The sequence below is a fragment of the Oryzias latipes genome, chromosome 5 (assembly GCF_002234675.1).
Source record: "Oryzias latipes chromosome 5, ASM223467v1".
Lineage (NCBI taxonomy): Eukaryota > Metazoa > Chordata > Actinopteri > Beloniformes > Adrianichthyidae > Oryzias > Oryzias latipes.
In genome coordinates this window covers 27,157,940-27,179,275 of record NC_019863.2, presented here as the reverse complement: position 1 = coordinate 27,179,275, position 21,336 = coordinate 27,157,940, and the positions used below count along the sequence as shown (strand labels likewise).

General features: G+C 38.4%; 2 protein-coding genes across 3 annotated transcripts; both read left to right on the top strand.

The window, feature by feature from the left end:
- The first annotated feature begins 380 nt into the window (after nt 1-380).
- mcrs1 (microspherule protein 1) lies at nt 381-6,562 on the top strand. Its single transcript, XM_004069120.3, has 14 exons — nt 381-574; nt 1,268-1,455; nt 1,558-1,693; nt 1,774-1,926; nt 2,014-2,123; nt 2,232-2,340; nt 2,503-2,641; nt 3,662-3,737; nt 3,862-3,890; nt 4,115-4,207; nt 4,917-4,999; nt 5,077-5,164; nt 5,442-5,569; nt 6,205-6,562. Exons 2-14 carry the CDS (start codon nt 1,304-1,306, stop codon nt 6,289-6,291), a joined length of 1,383 nt encoding a protein of 460 aa, XP_004069168.1. The 5' UTR covers nt 381-574; nt 1,268-1,303; the 3' UTR covers nt 6,292-6,562.
- A 4,997-nt stretch (nt 6,563-11,559) lies between these two features.
- Nucleotides 11,560-20,453, top strand: suox (sulfite oxidase). 2 transcript variants are annotated; one of them, XM_004069245.4, is made up of 5 exons: nt 11,560-11,699; nt 13,968-14,038; nt 14,122-14,284; nt 16,195-16,470; nt 17,998-20,453. In XM_004069245.4, the coding sequence occupies exons 2-5, from the start codon at nt 13,980-13,982 to the stop codon at nt 19,201-19,203; spliced, it is 1,704 nt and encodes a 567-aa protein (XP_004069293.1). In that variant the 5' UTR covers nt 11,560-11,699; nt 13,968-13,979; the 3' UTR covers nt 19,204-20,453. The 2 variants fall into 2 exon arrangements, with proteins under 2 accessions (XP_004069293.1, XP_011473749.1); XM_011475447.3 differs by having other exon boundaries at nt 14,119-14,284.
- Nucleotides 20,454-21,336: the final 883 nt, after the last annotated feature.

Below are 21,336 nucleotides of genomic sequence, written 5' to 3'. Positions count from 1 at the left end.
ATCCAATTCATGCAAATATGCATCAAACCACTTCATCTGCAAAATTACTTTAATTTAGAGTTTGTAATGCATGGCACCTTGTTTGACTAATAATAACAATAATAATAACAATAATAATAATAATAATAATCTACTTAAAGGCAAAAAATTGAGGTGCAAAGGATTTCATAAAGTTCAGAGCTTTTTATTGTTACTTTCATAACATACTTTAATAAAAGAATGCCAGATTCTCTTCACAACCCTAGAGTAGGTCACCCTGAAAGGCTAATGTTTGGGGTGTTGTGTAAAATATAAAGTTAGAGTTAACCACAACTTAATTTTGCTTTAAAATCCTTGACGTCTCGTGTTAAACGGAAATGACTTCCATTCCAGTCCAGCAGAGGGCGGTAAAGTATCGAACTGCAGTTTGACCTCACCGGAAGAAAACAACAGTGGAGCTCACATAATGCTAATAAGCTAGACGTTAAAAGCTCGCGTTAGACATGTTATTTCGACAAATGGGCCAACCAAAAAAGTATATTTAGGCTACATTTTTTGTTAATTGCTTCACCATAACGACTGTAGCAAAGACAAGGTAAGTTAAAAGTCGTAGTTTTCTTAGCTTGCTAACCACCAAACATTAGCTGTTGTGAAATTGCTACGTTTCGTAAGCTAACAACAGGTAATCAACAAAAATAAAACGTTCAAAATCAAGATTAGATGCGTGGTTACAGCGAAGTCTGCGTTGTAAACAATATCCGAGTTACTTGACTTATACAAAATAATAATTTTACATTATATTTATACACTCAAGAAGGATTATCTAAATGGTATGCTAACAAAGAAGTAGCCTAACCAGAAATATAGATTTGAAGGCAGAAAAACACGTTGGTTTAACCATAGACTGTATTATTTTTAAAGTCTATTGTTCAAACCCTCATTTGAGTTTTTAATTAGGATTACTCATATGTTAGTAAATTATTATATAAAATAACATAACAAGTATATAAAGATATAATTTTGTTGTTAAATACGATTTATAATGTTTCTAATTTCTAAATAGGGGGCGTGAACTGAACAAATAGACACAAGGGAAAGCAGAAGCTTTAACTGTAAATTTTGGGGTCTTATTACTTGCTTTCAAGAGTATGAAAATAGAGCAGAACGATTTGATGTTGGCCTACATTTGAGACTAAAATAACATCAAGCCATTTGTCCTACACCTAATTTGGTGGGTAACATGTGAAACCAACCACCACTAAATAGTTCTTCTGATGTTTTGTTTCAGCTGACTCCAAACCTGCTCTTTCACACTGATGAAGAGATGCAGTCTGGTGACTCTACTGGTGCATCAGTTGGAGTATCCGGAGTTCAGAGTCGGTCAGAAGATGAAGAGTCGCTTGGTGTAAAAGATGTGAAGAGAATGTCAACACAATCTTTTGGCGGCGGAGTCCCCAAACGGAGAAGCTCGTCCAGGTTTGGCTTAAATGCTTTTTTATGATAAACTGATCTCTCAAATAAACATTTATGTTTAGAAAAATAGTAACTTTTTTAACATGCTTGTTTCTACCTTACAAGGTCAATAAAGAGGAAGAAGTTTGATGATGAGCTTGTGGAGAGCAGCCTTGTGAAGTCATCCAGTAGAGTCAAAGGTCCTCCCCTCATGGAACCTGTCCGGTGTTTGGGAAGTGAACTTCCTAGTGAGAGAAAAAAGGTATACACTACCAGTAATGCCCCACTAGTTTTTGAACCACTTTAAGACAAACAAAAACTGAATATTTTTAATTTCATAAGGTGACAAAATCTGGAACTCCTCTCACAATGGTACTAAACCCTCCACCCATGGCCAAAAGAGTAAAGAAAAGCAAGCAGCCTTTACATATTACCAAAGATCTGGGACGATGGAAACCCACAGATGACTTACTTCTAATTAATGCCGTATTACAGGTGAGCATTTTTTTATGAGTTTGTACACTATTGAGGCATTACCTTTGTTTAAATTTTCCATTTCTTTATGATTCTGCTTGTATTCAGACTACAGACTTATCCTCTGTTCATCTGGGGGTCAAGTTCAGTTGTCGCTTCACTTTGCTTGAAATTAAAGAGAGGTGGTACGCTTTGCTGTATGATCCTGTCATCTCAAAGTAAGGGAATACCAATATGAATCAGTTTTTGCTCTCCTTTTGTTTGTTTTTTTGTAACATTTGTCTTGTTTTTGAGTGCATTGCTCATTCTGTTTAGTGTCTGCACAGGCTGGCATGGCAGGCCATGCGGCAGCTTCATCCGGAGGCCATCGCTGCAATCCAAAGCAAAGCTCTGTTCAGTCAGTCTGAGCAGGCGCTGCTGGCTAAGATTGGATCAGTAAGTGTTATATGTTCATCTTTAGACTGGATTATATGTGTTGTTTTTATAATTTTTGCGTAAGAACCAAACATTATGTGAATTGTTCACACATTTATGTCTCCATATTTGTTTTTTTGTCTGGATATTATTATTTACGGAACTATATTTTTCTCAAAACAGACTAGTCAGCCGAAACTGGAAGTGTTTCAGGATCTTCTGAATAAACACCCTGCAGTCTTTCACCCTTACCGCACTCCGAAAAGCCTGCTGGTTCACTGGCAGCTCCTGAAACAGTACTACCTACTGGATGACCAAAGTGGTGAGTAGAGCACCATTGAGTTACCCACACATTAACTTTAAATGTAGTCTTTTTAAGACCTAATTGTATATTAATTGACATAAGTATTTTTTTTTTAGATAGTTGAAATAATGAATATTGGGCCATCTTCAGAGTGTTTATGCTATCTTTGAATGTTTTTTTAAGTCGCTACATTTAAAATAAAATAAATGAAATTGAATCCACACTCATGCTGCACCTTAAAGAGAACATTTGTGGTGTGTGGTAAGTGTGTCGTTAATGGAAGTTACATGCACTTGTGTCGTCCTTAACGTCACACTCTGGTCATTAGTGAGATGTGCATATTGGCTCCTTACTCACCGTGCACAAATGCTGCACGCAAGGGGTGTGCAGCTGATATGCCCATAGGTTTTCTACTTCAACTGCTCTCTGATTGTGTAATTTCCTCATTTCTATCACTCAGGCTGTACACAAGGAGCGCACACTTATCACAGACCCCTTGCACAGTGTGCAGGATTTGAGGGGGTTAAAAAAAGAGGAAAACCTGTAGACAATTATATGCATGAACGTTTTTATTCAGTGGGCTCAGCAAGCAATCTGCAACCTTGATATTTTGTGCAGGTCACCTGCGTGCCCCCTTCAGGTTTGCCCTTCTTTTCCTTCAGGTGTATCCACCCGTAGGGGCAGCTGGGATTAAGGTGTTGTCTGTAAGCTTTTCATAATTTTGTAACCTGGCCAGGGAGTTAAGATGTTACTCAGTATTTACATTTATTTATTTATTTATTTTGGTGGACAGCAAAATAGCTAAAACTGGACGTGTGTTACGGACAGGAAATGGCACACATGTTAATGTGGTTACACCTACTGTGAACAAACAACAAAAACAGCCTTTATTTATACTTTCTTCATTCTTTGGTTCCATTGGTATGATGTGACCACCATGTCTGAACAACCCAAACATTTTTAAGATACTCCATCTTCAATAAAACAGGAATATGAAATGCTTCGCACTGATCTTAGTCTGAACTGTGTGTGTTGCAGTACAGCCCCTCCCGAAAGGCGACCAGGTCCTCAATTTCTCTGATGCCGAGCAGATGGTGGATGATGTCAAGTTGAAGTAAGTCCAGCTTTCCCTGTGCAGAATTCATGCTTTTATTTTCCTTGGACTTCTTGTGGGCAGCGCCACTCCAGTTTGTAAAAGTTGAAGGAAGTTTTCCATTTTTGTTTTTTTCTACTCACAGGGAAAGCAGAGACGAAGTCTTGGAACATGGTAAGATGTTCTTTTTATGATTTATTGGTTATTACTTATGCACTGTGGGAATCTCATTTCATGTTTTTATTGGCGTTTTGATTTACGGGTAGGAATGTTTTCCTCAAATTTAAGAACAAATCTATGGAATCACAACTCGGCATTAGGTTTTGGAGCTAGTTGGTTTTTAAATATCAGAGGGGATTTTCTTGTTTTTATTTATTTTAATTTTTTGTTTGTTTTAGAGCTGATGATTTCAGATCGTCACCAGAAAAAAGAAATCCGACAGTTGGAGCAGGAACTGCCTCGATGGCAGGTCCTTGTGGACAGCATTACAGGTGAGAAAACTTTAGTTTTAGTTGGCAGAAGTAAACATTGCTCATGCCTGAGTTTACTGTATAAAGGAAAACAAGGAATACTTTATTGTTGTTCTGAAGCTTTTGAAATGTGAGGATAATTATTTTTGTGGCTGAAAATGAACCGAAGTCTTGAGGGAAGCATAAAAACAGGTGTAGATATTTATTTTTGTTCAGTATTTAGAATACAAATGAATGGAAAAATTCACACCGACAGCTGAGCTTAAATTCAAAATGTCAAGTTACTTTACTTTTTTCATTTTAGTTTATTCGTATTTGCTCCATCTGCACCAAACTCTCACTTTCTGTTTTCTGATTGTGACACAAACCAGGAAGTTCCAAATATTGAAGATCTTGCGAAACCTATAAACTTTCTGTGAATAAGTAATCATTTATCGTGATTTTCATGATTTCATTTGCTTTATATGTAAAGGGCTCATTATTTACATTTTAGAATGTCTTCTGCTGTAATATTTATGTTTATTTCATAAGCAGAAATAAGTAATCAAACTTTCTTGAAGACTAAATTACTAATCCTTACGATCTTTAGTGTTTTTATGTCAGGTTTTTTCTTTACATGTTAAGGTCTCGACAAGGTCCTAACCTTGTTTATTTATTTAAAATTAATTTCTAATTAATAAAAAAAGTGTGTTCTTGTGTGTGAAAGTTGCGTTTGTTTCTGTTCCATCAGGGATGAGCATGCCGGACTTTGACAACCAGACTCTGGCAGCATTACGAGGAAGAATGGTGCGCTACCTGATGAGATCAAGAGAGGTGAGCAGCAGGGACAGGTTCCTCTTTAAAGGCCGTTTCTCATCAGTGACACCTGTGCCATTTTCTACTGTGTCCAGATTACTCTGGGGAGAGCAACAAAGGACAAACAGGTGGATGTAGATCTGTCGCTGGAAGGTCCTGCCTGGAAAATATCGAGAAAACAAGGCGAGTGAATACTCATCTGACCTCGGTTATCCAGTCATTAACATCTCTATATGCAGTTTAATAAAAAAAAAAAAAAAAAAAAAGAATATTCTAGATTTCCCAGCAAGGCAGTACATTTTTGGACTTCAAAACCTCACAACCAATATTTTGGATTAATGAATGAATGATACTAAATTATAATCCTAAATTGTGTGGTTTTTTTTTTAAATAACATATATGATCTTTTGTGTTTTACCATTAATGTTTCTTAAAATTATGCAACTCTTTGTGTTCCCAGGAATCATAAAGCTGAAGAATAACGGAGACTTCTTTATTGCCAACGAAGGCCGACGGCCCATCTACATTGATGGCAGACCGGTCCTGTCGGGCAACAAGTGGAAGCTGAATAACAACTCGGTAGTAGAGGTGAGTGAAATATGTTCAAGTCCCAGTCCAACTATACATTTTCCTATTGTAAAATCATTCTCAGTGGTCTTATAATTATGATTGATTTGTGTCTTAGCCTAGACTGTCATGTTCTAGAGACATATTTACTGCAGCACGGCAGGAGTTCTTCAGAAATGTGCCTCTGGGTTGTGGGCGGGACTTTTGGCGCAGAAGTTAGCCTCGGCTAATTTCACATCAAGTCTTTATTTACACTCTCTCCGCTGGCTTATAGCACCTCACAAGCCCAAGCTAACATTAAAGCAAGCAATATCGGAGGTCAGATGAGGAAAACCTTAATAGATTTATTTGTCTGTAAGTGGATGTATCCAAACTGCAGCAGAGAGGGGAGACTTTGGCCGGCTCATTTCTGTTGCTGCATCACAAACCAGAGCTTCTGCTCCTGATCCATCCATCCATCCTCACGAATAAAGAAATGTTCAGAAACACAGTTTTAACCTTAAATTATTTTATATATGTCCTCCAACATGAGAAAATGCTACATGAGAAATGATGAACATCATTGGAGTGGGCCTTTAAGCAAACACTGCGTGGTTCTAATGATGAGCACAAAACTATCCTTTAATGATAATAAAACACTGACTCTGTCCCTCCAGATTGCTAGTCTCCGCTTTGTGTTCCTCATAAACCTGGAACTCATCTCCCTCATCAAAGCCGAAGCCGCCAAGATGACACAGCAGTGAAGGTCAGCCGACCCGTGGAAGTCACGTCTTCTCCTGAGGGACAGCAGAGCTGCCAGCAGAGCTGCCAGCAGCTGGACTGACGTGAAACCTGAAAAAGCCTGAACAGACGGGGAACATTCACCTCTGCTGTTCACTGTGAATACTTCATGTTGTAACAAAAACATTCTCACAGTAGAACCTCCCTTGTTTTTGTTTTTTCTAATGTTTCTAAACCTTATTTAATTTCTTTAGCAGGTCAGGAAAATAATATTAAACTTGTTGGAAGAATATACTGGTGTTTTTGTTCGTTTTATTCTGTTGGCAGCTGTGGTCTGAATTCTGACATGTTAAGGTGGACGGATCCCTTTTTCTTTTTTAACAGAACATGTTAATCCTAGATTTTGTTGTCGACCAAAGCAGTTGATCGGCTGAAATTGGTGCTGAATTATAAACAAGCAAATTCTAAAAAAAAAAGTTTTCGTTTTGAAAGCAGACATATTTTAGACCTAGAAGACACTCCATATGTTGATCGGACCCAATGGTGGAACTCACTTTTGTGGAGCCTGACGATAAGCAGCACTTCACATCCTAACACATACCATCGATAGCTCTGAAGTCTTCAACCTTTAATGCTAAAAGAGCCATTTGGTCCATCCATCCATCCATTTTCTGAATTCACTGGGGTCAAAGGGTTGAGTCCATCCCATCCACCCTGGATAGGTTACCAGTTTGTCGCAGGGCCACAAAATCCGAACTACAGACAAAAAAGGCACCAATTAACCAATGTAGCATATTTTTGGACTCTGGCTGGAAACGCAATAGAGGTGGGATTGTATAACTTTGCTTCTTTCCATCCTTTTCAAACAACAAATAAAGGCTCTACTTGACTTTTGTGATCCCAGTGGTCTTTTAACTAGAAATAAGACATTTTTGCCCAAATCAAAAACCCTGTATGTTTTTTTTAGGACATAGTTTCTGCAGAGCTGCAGGACTTCATTAGAAATTTGCTACAACTACAACTGAGTGCTCTCTTTACACTCTCGTCCCACTACAGTCCATCACAACGCCAACCAAGCAAAAATGGCGAGCAATATTGGAGCTATCATTTGGCTTTCTCAGAACTTCTTCCTATTAATAGCCAGATGTCACTATTTCTCAGGTTTTAATGGTTGTTGTGTCTTTTGCAAAAAAATGTGAGTTTTTGACTCTGAGGCTCTTAAATGACGAGCTGGTTAAAGTTGGACTTTGTTTGGGTCATGACTGCTTTCACCTTTTTGTTCTGTGTGTTTGCTCATGTTCTCCGGTCTTTGTCTAGCTTCACAGCCGAGTTGTGACATGTGACTGTGCGGTTTTCACCAAAAAGATCCATGTCACAGACTGTGTTCTTCCAGAGGAACTGCTGTGCTTTAATAATTTGAGATGCTTTGTTTCCTTTTTAGTGTGAATGAACAATGTGTTGCAACATTTTAATCATCATTGTTTTTTTAAGGAATACTTTCAGCTCTTCACATGTTTGAAGCTTGAAAAATCTAAAATGCACTAATAGGACTTTTAGACTTTTTTTTTTGGTCTGCTTGTGATGAGGCTGAGGTCAAAAACAGTCCAGGTTGAGAAGACGGCTCTTGCTGAAGCAAATTCACATTATTGAATTTGCAGAAACTAAACTCTTGTTTCCATATAAACTGTGGGAAGATTTGTGAAACTAGTGTTGGTAGAAATCACCAAACATGAGCTTTTAGAAAAAGTTTTTTCAAAATAAGGGATTTTTCTTATCTTTACTTGTGTCTTACGTGGTGTTGGGTCAACAGTTTGAAAGTAACCGCAAGCAAGTTGTTCTACTTTTTGAAAAAATGTTCCCGTTGTTCTGCATGGTGGCAAATTGATTAGTTTATGTACCTCACCAAATTATCATGATTTAATTCTCTTTTTCATTTTGGTTCTGTGAATTCTTACATTTCTAGCTGCTTCTAGTGAGTCTAAACCCAAATCCTATTTAACCTTTTGTTTGAATTCTGACTGGAAGGGCCTGAATATATTTGTGCTCATAAAAATGAATCTAATCATCAATTAATTATTAATTAATTCAGTTTTTTTCACTGAGCAGCACACACAAAACTTCTGATGTAAAGTGAAGAACAGTTTTTCTCTTGTGACACGTTTTGAGATGTGTCTAATCTCTAACTCTGTTTTTATATCACAACCACACAAAGGCTTTTGTCTGGGACTTGTTTCAATGTACAACAGTATTTTGTGGCTTGTCAACAAAAGGATTTTCTGTTGGTTTGACAAAGCATTGGAAAAGCATGAAAACTGTTTTTTTTTTAAGGCAGAGTTCTCTGATAGATGACATATCCTTTAGCTTTGACTTTACTTTTAGCATTTCATCCATTAATACCACCCAAGAAAACAAAATGGATTTGAATCACCAGGAACCTATAATAATAATAATAATAATAATAATAATAATAATAAACTTTATTTGTATAGCACCTTTCAAGATAAAAATCACAAAGTGCTTCACAGTAAAACGCGGTAAAACACAGAATACAGAGAAAATTAAGAAAAAGCCATTTTAAAAAGACAGGTTTTTAGCTGCTTTTTAAAAGGAAACACTTAGTCGGCAGATCAGAGGCTGAGAGGAAGGGAGTTCCAGAGGGATGAAGCCGCTGCTGCAAAGGCTCTGTCACCTTTAGTTTTTAACCGGGTTCTCTTAACAACTAGCAAACCCTGGTCACATGACCTTTGTTTTTGGGGTGAAGAAGAACAAGAAAAAGAAGATGAGATGAACTTTTTCAGGTTTAATTTAAAGTATTTGGTTAGGTCTTCCTACAGAGGGAGCAATGCATCTGCTTCTTGTCAACTATTACAGTAAATCTTATCTTTGGTCTTCTTGACCTCTTTCCTGGTAATTATTGGATGGCATGTCGGTATTCCTCCTCTGAAAAGGTCTAAACCCAGGATCTGCAACCTCCGGCGCTCCTTAACTCCTCCTATATGGCTCTTTGGCTTTAAAGGAAAATGCTGCAAATAAACAACTGGTTTGTAGTTTTGGTCATATTGCTTTAATTAATAAAGTTTTGTCATCTATTCATTAGATTTTCAACATGTAAGATAATAGTACAATGTTATGGTAAAAGGTTTAATATAGAGTGGCAGTTGTGTATATTTAGAATGAACTTAAAGCCTTTGTACTCATCACATCATCTTATTTTGTTTAACACAGGGTGTGTTTTATTTTGAAATGAACTTGTATGTGCTGCTGTCAAAGGTGAACTATTTTAAAAATGATGTACTGTATATATAAATATTTAGCACTTCTATAAATACTGAAAATTTTAAATGTTATAAAAGACTGGCTTAATGGCTACAAAATCCTAAATAAAGTGTATGTTTCTAAACAGGAAGTGGAACTTTGTAGCTTTTGCTGGGATTTGGTCAGTTAGAAACTGGACCAAATGGCTCTTTTAGCGTTAAAGGTTTCAGACCCCTGCTCTAAACCAACTCTATCCCTGGTTTTGTTTCCAAAATAATCAGCCTGAGTTGTCCCTCGGATGGATTTATTCCTGATGAAATTATCCTTCAGAATCTCCAGCTCTGCCTTTTATCTTTTCTTCACTGGCACTCTGAGTCTTTCCAACCCCGTTCCTCAAGATCTTTCCTGCATTTTCAGCTCGATAAGTCCTGCCAATTTCATCACTGATTCCAGGTTATGGCTGACTGATCACCCCTCCATTCTAGCCTGCCTTCACCCTATTTTTCTCCTTTTCCCACTCTCTTTGTTTTTACAGTGAGTAAGTAAAACAAAAAAAGGTGAACATTTTATTTAACAAACACAGTAAAGTTACAATCATAGATGTGCTTACAACTTTCATCATTTAACAACTTTTTACAAAAAAAATAAAGTCTTCTCTGTTCTTGATGGAAAGTGTTTTTTTTATTATATATAATTGACATCTTCAACTAATTATATTGAAACGGCTGAAAGTGACCAGTGGAGCCTTCATGAAAGTTTCCAGAGGAAATTAAGAGTTTTATTGAGTCACACACACTTCAGCTTAGTAAGTACACTGTTGCCATGGTAACAGACTGTATGAATGGATTCATCAGTCATGCTCATTGATGCCCAGTTTTCATGACTGGAATCAAAAATAGATTTGTGCATTTGTCATTTGCTCTTTTGCAGATGATAAAATTCCAATGACTAAAGTCTGAGGAACCAGTTCAACCTGATGAATAGAACATGAGGGTTGGAAGCTCTTGTTTTGGTTCTTGATTGCTTGAAAGGTTTTTCATTTATGCTTGTTGTAAAATAATGTCTAAAAGTAAAAAAAAAACAAAAAACAAACATGTGGCTTAATGTCCATTCTACTTTAACACAAAAGTATAGAAGATAAAAGCCGATATTAGCATCCATCCATTTTCTAAACCCGTTTCATCCCTTATGGGGTCACGGGGCTGCTGGAGCCTGACCGGACCACTGTGAGGGCGGGGTGCACCCTGGACTGGTTGCCAGCCTTTTGCACAGCCACAATCACACCTAGGGACAATTTAGAGTCATCATTCAACCTTTAATGGGCTCCACAGCTCCAGCTTGTGGAGCCCATGACGAGGCTCAAAACTAGGGGAGACAGAGCGTTCTTTTGGGAGGGGGCTGGCGTACCTGCATAAGAGAGAACATGCAAACTCCACACAGAAAAGTCCCTTCTGGGACTTGAACTGGAACCTTCTTGCTGTGAGACAAGAGCCCTCACTACTGCTGCCCCTCTGTTAGAATATCGTTTTAAATACAGGCAACTTTTAAATGTGGCTCAATCTCTGCTGAAATGTTACTTTTTAGGTTTTTAGGCTTGTCATGAAAATACCATAGGATTATGTTTCTTTCATTCAGTTCAGTACTCGGATGCGAAAAATTGGAACATTTTAAGTTTACAAAATGAAAGCATATTAAAAGTATGCTTCAATAATACTCCATCCCTTTTAAATTAGACTAATTATCTTTTTTTAGTGCACTTATATAGACTACTTTTTTCGAAAGGGCAGTGAAAAAACCCCCCAAAATATATGTTTTTTTGACATTTTTATTCAATCACTGCTGTGTTGTTGACTCAATAATTATTTTGTAGAAACTGCTGCCAATTTACAATATAACAAAAAGGTTTCAAAACAGATCACTTGTTGAGTAATTTAAAAAACAATCTTGTATCTTCCAGTGACTTAACACATTTTAAAGGGACAATTTTTCCCTTTTTAAAAAGTTTTTAAAGTGTCTGGCTTGTTTTTATTGGACAGACCGGCCTCGCCTCCCGCAGTCAGTGACGTTTTCCAGCATGTTGTGACGTCAGCAGGAGTGATCTTGAACGCAGCCCAGTCTCGTTGTGAAACATTCAGAGCCGGCAGTCGGGTGCTTCGTGGAGAACGACTAGGCGCAGGTAAAAGATTGACGGAACAAAAACAAAAAAATCACTTTACTGGTTTTAGACCCAGGCTTTAGTTTAAAGTAAAAGTTTCAACTCAAAAAAACATTTTAAACGTTGGTTGTTTTAGCTAGGTTCAGAGAGTCTGCTAGCCAAAAGAGATGCGCATGCATTGTCAGCGGGTCAGCTAATTTACCTTTTTTTTCCCACTTCATTTAAAAAAATATATTTTTACGTCAACAAAAGTGTTTAGTATAAAGTTATCATTGTTCCTATCACAATATTGAAGTTTTAGTTAATTTTAAATAAAAGGACATAATTGGTTTAATCCGTTTTAAACAGAAGAACGTTAGCAGACCACCATCCAATTAACTTAAGTAACTCATCCTGCAAATTCTAGTAGACCACAAGAAAACCACAGCGTAGATTCAGTCTTTTAAAGACAAATGGACACATTTGAGTTAAAGATAACAATTACAGTGAGATCTAACTGTTTTTTGCTTCAAAAATACATAGATCCACATGTAAAGTAAAGCGATGGATTTAAACCTATTTTAGTTTTTGGGCTCGTCCAAAGTGAAACGCGTATCATTCATGTTCCCAGGTAGCTAGTGTCTGACCCCATAGCATCTTGTCCTACACCTGCAAAGAAATGCAAACAAAGCCACTAAATTATGAATATTTTGTTGTTGTTTTTTTTAGTTTAGATTGTTAGTTAACTGAATTATATTATGGTAAATTTTTGATCTACTGTCATAGATATGTTTTTCTTTACCATTGTTTATATTTAATGGTAACAGGAGAAAAAGGATGACGGCACACCAAATTCCATGTTTGACTTTCTTGCACTTTTAATATGAGTAAATCTGCTGCAGCAGGATGATCTTATTTCACACAGGAGGTATTTTATTTTGAAAGTAACTTGTATGTGCTGCTGTCAAAAGAAAAAGAAGTTAAATTTGTAATATATCAAAAAATATAACACTGTTGAATTTCAATTTTTATAATGATTTAAAAGCTACATTTTTACCATAATGGCTACTATAAACATAAATAAAGGATATTTTTGAAACTATAAAAGGGGAGCTTGTAGCTCTCGCTGGGTGTTGGTCAGTAAGAAACAGACCCAAATGGCTCTTTTAGCATAAAAGGTTGCAGCCCCGTGTCCGACACAGATGTGTTGATGGTTGGTAAAAGTGTTCTGCCTCCAGACGGAGCATCATTCAGGATCTTTCCGTTTTCTCTTGGTGTCTGTTTTGAGGAAACGGTTGTTGTTGTAGGATGCACTGAGGCTTGTGATAGAAGGTTATGGTGCATGTCTGCACACACCAACACTGGAATGTTGATTCATTATTGTTTATCCAGAACAAAAGATTTTCCTGAGTGATGAGCTAGTTCAAAGGTTTTCCTTAATTAACTTTTCTTCCTGTAAATAAAAGCAGAAGCTGGACTTTTTCAAGTTAAAATGTGAGTTTTAGCTGCAGGCAGGCGGCCCGTGTCAGGAAAGCTGTGTTAAGATAACCAATCTTAATGACCTTGATAAGACAAGTGTAATTAGCTGATAAGGCAGAGCTCATCTTTGAAGCATTTCACTGGTTTGGCTCCTGATTTTGTGTGTTTTTTATCCAACTTTAGCCAGGAAAAGTGTGTACTCCATGCTTTCCTCCATCAAAACCCCTCCCTAAAACATTTTCTTATCTTCAAGTTTGTAGTTGCCCTCAGTGGAGTCACCACTGCTGTAGAACTCGTTAAAATGGAAAGTCTCGGAGGACAAAGTCCCTTTATGTTTAATTGTTTCTCCGTTGGTTATATGTTTAACTTAGTTTCTCTAAATTACGCAGAAACCAGAATGTTTACATGCATTGCAGCTGCTGGTTGAAGGTTTAAAGGTTACATTTTTCGTCTGACCAAAGGACTTTTCCCTAAACATCACCCATTAGGGACATGTCTCAAAATCAGAGCCTAAGAGCATTTTTTTTATACTTATTTGAAAGTTTTGTCATTCAAAAACATGTTGGCCCTGCAAAAGTTTCCTTTTTTGGCTTTATTTTCAAACGCTCATGCAGTTTGATTATAGATTATATTGATTAAATCTGAATTTAAAACATTTTCAGAACAAAGCTTTTGTTCCTCCTTTATTTCTAACAATATCACAGTGATTGTGAAATTACAATCTTAAATAGACTATTTACAGTTCGAGATTTCTGTTCAAATGTTTAGATTTCCTATTTTCACGCGCAGTGTTTTGGATAGAAACGTGACTTTTTAAAATTTTCTGTACAGAAGACGGATGCGATGCTGCTTCTCAGGCGCTGCCACGGCCTGACTCGCTTTGGCCACGTCCACATTCAAAGGTAAAGAACAGTTTTGTGTGGCACTCCACGCATCAATTCAGTCCCTGTTTTTGCACACAGCTCCCTTTTTTCTCTGTCAGCAGGCATCACCTGCCCCCTGCAGTGTTATCGCACGCAGCTCGCCTCTGCAGCACCCATGATAACACGTCCCACAGGCATCTCAGCGGGTTCAGCTGGAAGCACGGGTTGGCGGGGCTGCTGGCTGGCGCCGGGGCTGTAATCGCTTTTGGCCTACATCGGCACGAGGTGAGGAGCAGCTGCCGTGAAAACATGATTTTTTTTTAAAAGACAGGTTCTTTCGTCGTCCTTCCTGCTGTAGCTACAATACGTCAACTGTGTGAACGTGAGGAAAAACAACCAAATGACACCCCTACATATGAAGAAAACATGAATTGGTACAGATTCAAGTCTCCAGTAATGAACCCATTTAGTGTAAATGATCTACAACAGACTTGCTTATTGTCTGTTTTTTTTTCTTTCTCGTTAGACTGTTAAATAAAACATAAATGTTGAGAAAATCCTAATTTTGACATCTGAGGGATGCTTTTCTATATTTTACATAGCTGGGACCCTGTATAAAGCTTCACTTTTTCCATTGACTCAGCCCCAGCACCCCCCCCCCCCCCCCCCCCACACACACACACCCATGTGAAGAACCTGAGTGTCATCCTGGACGGCTCATTATCTTTTCAATCTCATGTCAGTAATATTGCTGGATCTGCTCATTTTCATTTGTGCAGCATCGATCGCCTACGCGCGTCTCTCACCGTCCACTCCTGGTTCACACTCTGGTCACTTCCCGCTTAGATTACTGCTATTCCCTCCTCTTCGGTCTTCCTCAAAAAGAAACTCTCACTAAGCTCCATTTGGTCCAGAACTCAGCGGCCCGCATCATCCCAGTTGTCCACCAGCTTCCCAAAATCTACAGAATCAAATTCAAACTCCTGTTATTTATCTATAAGCCTCCATAACCTGGCTCCTCCTGATCTTACCCACTTACTTCATATCAAAACCTCCTCTCAGCCTCTTCTGTTCAGCTTTCTGTCGCTCCGGCCCGTCTCGTCACCACGGGTATCTGAGCCTTTAGTTGCGCTGCTCCCAAACTCTGGAATTCCCCTCCCTCCTGATCTCCGTAACTTAGACTCCTTACCAGCATTGAAATCCAAACTGAAAACTCATCTGTTGAACTCTACCTTCTTCTGATTCCCTTTTGATTCTCTGCCAGTTCTTACTTTGTTTTTAATGAATTTTTGAATTTATTGACCGCTGTTTACTACAGAGCTTTATTTTTGAACTTGTTAACTCATTATTATTATTATTGTGCTTTTAATTAAGTATTTTTAAACCTATTGACCTGTTTTTGGACGGTCCTTGGAGTTTCTTGAAAGGCGCTTTAAAAAAAAAGAAGGATTATTATTATTATTATATGTAGATGTGTCTGTAGATTTAAATGCTTTTATATACATTTTGTTAATAAAAGACGTTTTTGACATGTATACTAGTTAAAATAGAAACCAGCTTTACCAATTTCTTCATTTTCATTGTCACAGCTTTTTCTTCAAATGTTGTGCTAAAGTGTCTGTTTTCACACGATATATGTTGAATGATTGTGTTTTTCATTTCATCCTTAGTCATTATATTATTAAAGTTGACAAGACAAAACGCATTTCTAATAATATTCAGTTCAATCTTGACCTTGAAATATTTTTTTAAATTAAAGGATTTTCTTTTTTGCTGTAACTAATATTGGTCAAACGTTTTGTGACTATTTTTACCCGTCTGTTAAGGTTTGCCTACTTATTTATTTATGCATTATGTGTTAGTTTATTCATCTCTGCTGTATTGTAGATTTTGTTCTACCTGTAGTGTGGTGGATCCTCCATCAGCATCCAACCAAACCTAAAATATTTCCGTTTCGGGGTCTATTCATGTCATTTTATGAGGGATGGGGGGGCTGAGGCTATTGTGCGGCTTTTTAAAAAATATTTTTTAATTCTGTGAAGCACTTTGTTTTACTTAAGTATGAGAAGTGCTTTATAGATAAAGTTACATTTGATTATTCCAAATTCTTTTGTGATAGTGCAGCGCTTTGATCCAGTTTTCTTTATTTGATCAAGTTTTCTTTATCTTGAATCTCGGCTGTTCTGTCCTTGTAGGCGGAGCATCCGGCCGCCGCCGCCGCTGCTCAGACCGCAGAGAGCAGCTCGTCTCTTCCCGTCTTCGGCCAGGAGGAAGTTTCAAAGCACCGATCTCTGAGCGAGGGCGTGTGGGTCACTTTCAGGGGAGGCGTCTATGACATCACAGACTTTGTGGCCATGCATCCTGGCGGGGAGAAGATCCTGCTGGCAGCAGGGGGGGCCCTCGAACCTTTTTGGGCGCTGTATGCCGTTCACAACCAGGAGCATGTGCTGGAAATCCTTTCCGAGTACAAGGTTGGTTCTCCCTGTTTTACCGAAACACAACAAAATCGTATGGGAAAACAATTTTTGCAAGGATAAAAAATGTAAAATAGGTTTAAAAAAAACGCAATTGAACAGAATTATTGTGTAGTTTTGTTCATTTTATTTGTCCTGCTGTTTGAGCGCACAACCTTTACACTGAGCAGATTTACACCAAACTATGATTCAAATAAATAAAAATGAAGACTTATTTCAAAAGAAGTGAACAAAATATATCAAAGTGACCAAACATCAAAGACTGTGATTTTAGTTTTAGTTATAGATTTTAGTTTCTGTACACGGCACCTTTTTTATTGTGGGAGTTACTTTTTAAAAATAACCAACAAAGTAGTAATCTTTATCTTTTTAGGATAATTTTAGATGTTTTAAGGCTGCGAAATCACATTATGAATGCTACACTTTCACAGTTTTCTTTTAGTAATAATAATAATAGTTGATACTTTATTTATCCCACAATGGGGAAATTCTTCCCATCCCGGGGGGGGGGTCGATCCACCTGCTCTACCGCCTGAGCTAAGCTGCCACCCTTTTGTTTAAACTCTCAAAGTTCAAACCTTCACAGAAAGCACCGTAAGTTTAGTATGATGGAATGAAAACAAAGATTTATTTGATTTGGCTTGCTAAACACATTTTGTACAGGTGAGGCAGGGAAAGATTGATTGACAGGGTTCTACACCCAATCAAGACGCAGAACACAATGCTCTGTTAAAAAAATAATAAAAGCATCCAAAGTTGCACTAAAAATAACAAGAAAGCCCTGCTTTCATGAGATTATTTAAGGGGAAATTTCTTTCTCAGGTGACTCTTTAATAAAATATTAGACCTTCATTTTCTTTTGCTTGCATTACAGACTTATTCCACAGTTTATTATTGAACGTAGATTATGAATATATTTTTAAATATTTGCTCTTAATTAGAAATTGAGGTAAATGTGAATCTGCTTTTGCACACAGATGCTTAATGAAGGTGCTGCATTGAAATATTTATACTTTTTAAAGATTTGTATGAGTAATAACTTTCAAGCTGGTGCAATTTCTAGTTGTGCGTGTGTAAATTTTGTTTTGGAATTTTTTTGTATTTTGGAATTTTAAATAATACACAGTTACGCAAAAAATGTATCGTATGAGTTACAAATCAAGAATTAGGCAGACACAAATGGAACGAGAATATTCCCTCTTCATACTCAAAAGTCTTCTGTATTTTATACCCTAACAAAAAGTGACGTCTGCGATAGGTGGTCTCAGTGATGATGCTGTTTTTTTCCTAAAACAAAAAAGCGGTGTCGTTTTAGGCTGAACTTTCCTCATAAATGTTCTCCATCATCAGAAAAACGCCTACATAAACATGTTCAAAACACCATTGTGATCTGAGTCAGTCTTTAAACCCTCCTATTTTATATTTATATTTTAATAAAATGTTGCAGCACCTGCTCTGGTATGAAACATCTGTAGTCTTCATGCTAACCGCCTGCCTTTGTGTCATGTGGTTTATAAATCAAAGGTTGGGGAGCTTTGTGCTGAGGACTTGAAGAAGCAGGAACCTGCAGAATCATCTGACCCGTACTCGACTGACCCGGACCGCCACCCTGTGCTGCGTGTCAACAGCCTAAAGCCTTTCAACGCGGAGCCGCCTCCCGAGATCCTGACGGACAGTTACATCACTCCCTCTGCTTTCTTCTTCAAAAGGAACCACCTGCCGGTTCCCCAAGTGGACCCGGCTTCCTACCAGCTGCAAGTTGAGGGACTTCCAGGCGGAGCAGTGACGTTCTCGTTAGAAGACTTGAAGACCCGGTTCCCGAAACACGACGTGACTGCCACAGTGCAATGTGCGGGCAACCGGCGGTCCGAGATGGATCGAGAGAAGCAGGTGAAAGGATTGAGCTGGGGAATCTCCGCCATCAGCAATGCCAAGTGGAGCGGCGCCAGGCTCAGGGACGTCCTGCTGGCGGCAGGGTTTGGGCCGGACGTGGCGCAGTGGGCTCGCCACGTTCACTTTGAAGGGCTGGACAAAGACGTGACGGGCGCCGCTTATGGCGCCTCTATCCCTTTAAATAAGGCTGTAAGCGAGGAGGGAGACGTTCTTCTGGCTTATGAAATGAACGGTGAAAAGATTCCCCCAGACCACGGCTTCCCAGTGAGGGTGGTGGTGCCGGGCGTGGTCGGGGCACGCAGTGTGAAGTGGGTGGGGAAGATCGCGGTCAGCGCCGAGGAGAGCAGCAGTCACTGGCAGCAGTACGACTACAAAGGGTTCCCCCCTGGAACGGATTGGAACACGGTGGATTATAAATCCGCTCCAGCCATCCAGGAGCTGCCCGTTCAGTCGGCCATCACCTCGCCAGCGGATGGCGCCTTGATCGACAGCAGTGACGGCTTCTTGACTGTGAAAGGCTACGCGTGGAGCGGCGGGGGTCGAGAGGTGGTGCGTGTCGACGTCTCCCTGGATGGAGGCCAGACGTGGCAGGTTGCGAAGCTGCGGAGCAGCGACGAGGCGCACGAAGCTCCGCCTCCGCCCGGCCGAGCCTGGGCTTGGAAGCTGTGGGAGCTCACGGCTCCACTCCCTCCTCCGGCTCAGGAGCTGGAGATCATCTGCAAGGCGGTGGACAGCAGTTACAACGTTCAGCCGGAGACATTTCCTCCCATCTGGAACCTGAGGGGCCTGCTCAGCAACGCCTGGCACCGAGTGACGGTGAAGATCATAGAGGGTTGATGGCTCCCCGCCTCAATTAGACCTGACAAAACAACTCAAAACCAGACCAGGTACCTGTTGGGATGAGGAACTGGGAAGTGTTTCTACCCATCATTCCTGACTTACTTTTGCAGAGATTCACAGAAGGACGTACCTAAAATGAAGAAGGACACTTGAATTGATGAATTCTTATCCTCTCATCTCTGCAGATGTTTCAAAAGAGGCAGTTCTAAATTATTTTCGTTTTTTTTTTTTTTTTTTTAGAGGAAAAAACTATTTTTGTAGCGGCACACATTTTGTGAAAAGTTTTATGATCAAAATGCAAGAAAGGTTTAGAAACAGACTCTTTTTTAAAGTCTAGGGATGCTGAGAAGTGTCAGAATAAGAGTCTTTGCCTTTTCTCTTTTTTTAATTTTTTTATTAAGGCTGGAACTGGAATTCACAATGAATCTCTCAAACAGCTGAACTTTGTGGCTGTAATGACGAATCTTTCAATCTAAAACAGAGGATTGTTTTCGATTGTTTGTTCATCTGCAGATCAGATGCAAACTGAGCCGTGTTTCTGTTGCAGTTCGGCTTGTTTTAGTCAATACTCACGAAGCTCCAGTATTTATGAAATCTGAAGAATTTCACTTTTCTGCACAAAGTGGGTGTCGTGTGTAGGAGAGCACATCCTGTTTACATGAACATACTTTTACTTCATGGTACTTTTAATGAGATTTCTAACTCTAACAGAGATCATTTTAAGTAAAACAGAAGTGAAAATCTACTTTTTTGTTGTTGTTTTTTGGAACAAAGGTTTTTGGAACAGGTTTAAACTTGAGGAATTTAGTTTTTTTTGTTTTTATGTAAAGGAAAAGGCAGGGGAGTTTTCAAAGTGTAGCCAGTGCCGACTGATTCACATCAAAGAGTGGAGGAAACACTTCATTTGGTGGAAAAAATCTAAATTTTATGACACTTTTTAACAATACTAATTTATGAAATCGGTATTTATGAGAGATTAATAAAATATAACTGTTATATTAGCTAATTTTATTTTATTTTTTGGTTGTGCAGGCATGTTCAGGCAAATCAAGTTTTATTTAGAATCTGCTGAGAAACATTAAGAGGTAAAAGCAGAAGGAACAATGATTTTATTCAAAATTGGAGATTCTTAAAATGATTAATAAACTTCAAAGCTGCGCATGTATAAATACATGTAAAGTATTTGATGTTTTTGACTGAATCTGCACAGTTTTTTTGTAATAAACGTTCTTGCTGAAAGTTCTTAACCGCTGCAGTCAAGTTCATTTGTTTGTATTTTTGCTTAAAAGTCTGTTGAAACTGCAGATTCTGCAGAGAATCCAGGTTCAGCTGATGATTTCAAGTTTTAGTACTTTGAGAAATGACCAACAGAATTCACTCGGCTGCTTTTTATTGCAAATAAAAAAAGTCTTAAAATGAGCAATAAATGAAAAAATGAGAATGCGATGTGCGCTTGTGTTTGTGCGACAGGAAGTTGTCGTAAATGTAGAGGGAGAGCTGTGACAGATTAGTCATAAAAGAACGCTGCTACAGTTTGGAGATTTGTTCCTAAATGTGTGTGTGTGTGTGTGTGTGTATATATATATATATGTGTGTGTGAAAATTAGATTTTTTTTTGAAGGGTTGTACATTTTAGCAGACCCTAAAATGTTTAGCAAACCTCTACTTAACCTGAACTCCTAGGATGGATTAAAAACTAACTCAGATTAATACAATTCTTACTCATTTTCCAGCATAAAAAGGTTTTTCGTTGTTTTTTCGTTTTTGTCCTTGTTTTGGAAAGAAATCTGATGACAAACCCACCATAACCTTTTTTTAATAACACTTAAAGATCCACCTTGTTGAAAATCTTGTTTTTAACACGTTATTGTGGCAATTTTCTGATGATGGAAGACGTATATAAAGAAAATTAAGCTTAAAACTGCATTTCTGAGTTTTTCTTTTTGGAAATTGTTGGAAATCGGGAGCAGGTGGGAAAAAAATGCTGTTTGAAAAGAATAGAAAACATGCTGCTCCCTTCGCCCAGCTCTCAGCAATGGGGAAGGGAAGAGGGGTGGGATTGCTCCTTCTGAGGAAGTCTTGCTGCTTTGCAGAAACTGACCAAAAAATTTTGGCCAAAAACAGCATAAA

Excerpts from the sequence above, each read along its gene's own strand:
- mcrs1 (XM_004069120.3), top strand. The coding sequence starts at position 1,304 with ATGCAGTCTGGTGACTCTACTGGTGCATCAGTTGGAGTATCCGGAGTT. Across the intron at positions 2,341-2,502 it reads TGCTGGCTAAGATTGGATCA|ACTAGTCAGCCGAAACTGGA; the intron begins GTAAGTGTTATA and ends TTCTCAAAACAG. Across the intron at positions 5,570-6,204 it reads ATAACAACTCGGTAGTAGAG|ATTGCTAGTCTCCGCTTTGT; the intron begins GTGAGTGAAATA and ends CTGTCCCTCCAG.
- suox (XM_011475447.3), top strand. The coding sequence starts at position 13,980 with ATGCTGCTTCTCAGGCGCTGCCACGGCCTGACTCGCTTTGGCCACGTC. Across the intron at positions 14,039-14,118 it reads GGCCACGTCCACATTCAAAG|CAGGCATCACCTGCCCCCTG; the intron begins GTAAAGAACAGT and ends TTTCTCTGTCAG. Across the intron at positions 16,471-17,997 it reads AAATCCTTTCCGAGTACAAG|GTTGGGGAGCTTTGTGCTGA; the intron begins GTTGGTTCTCCC and ends TATAAATCAAAG.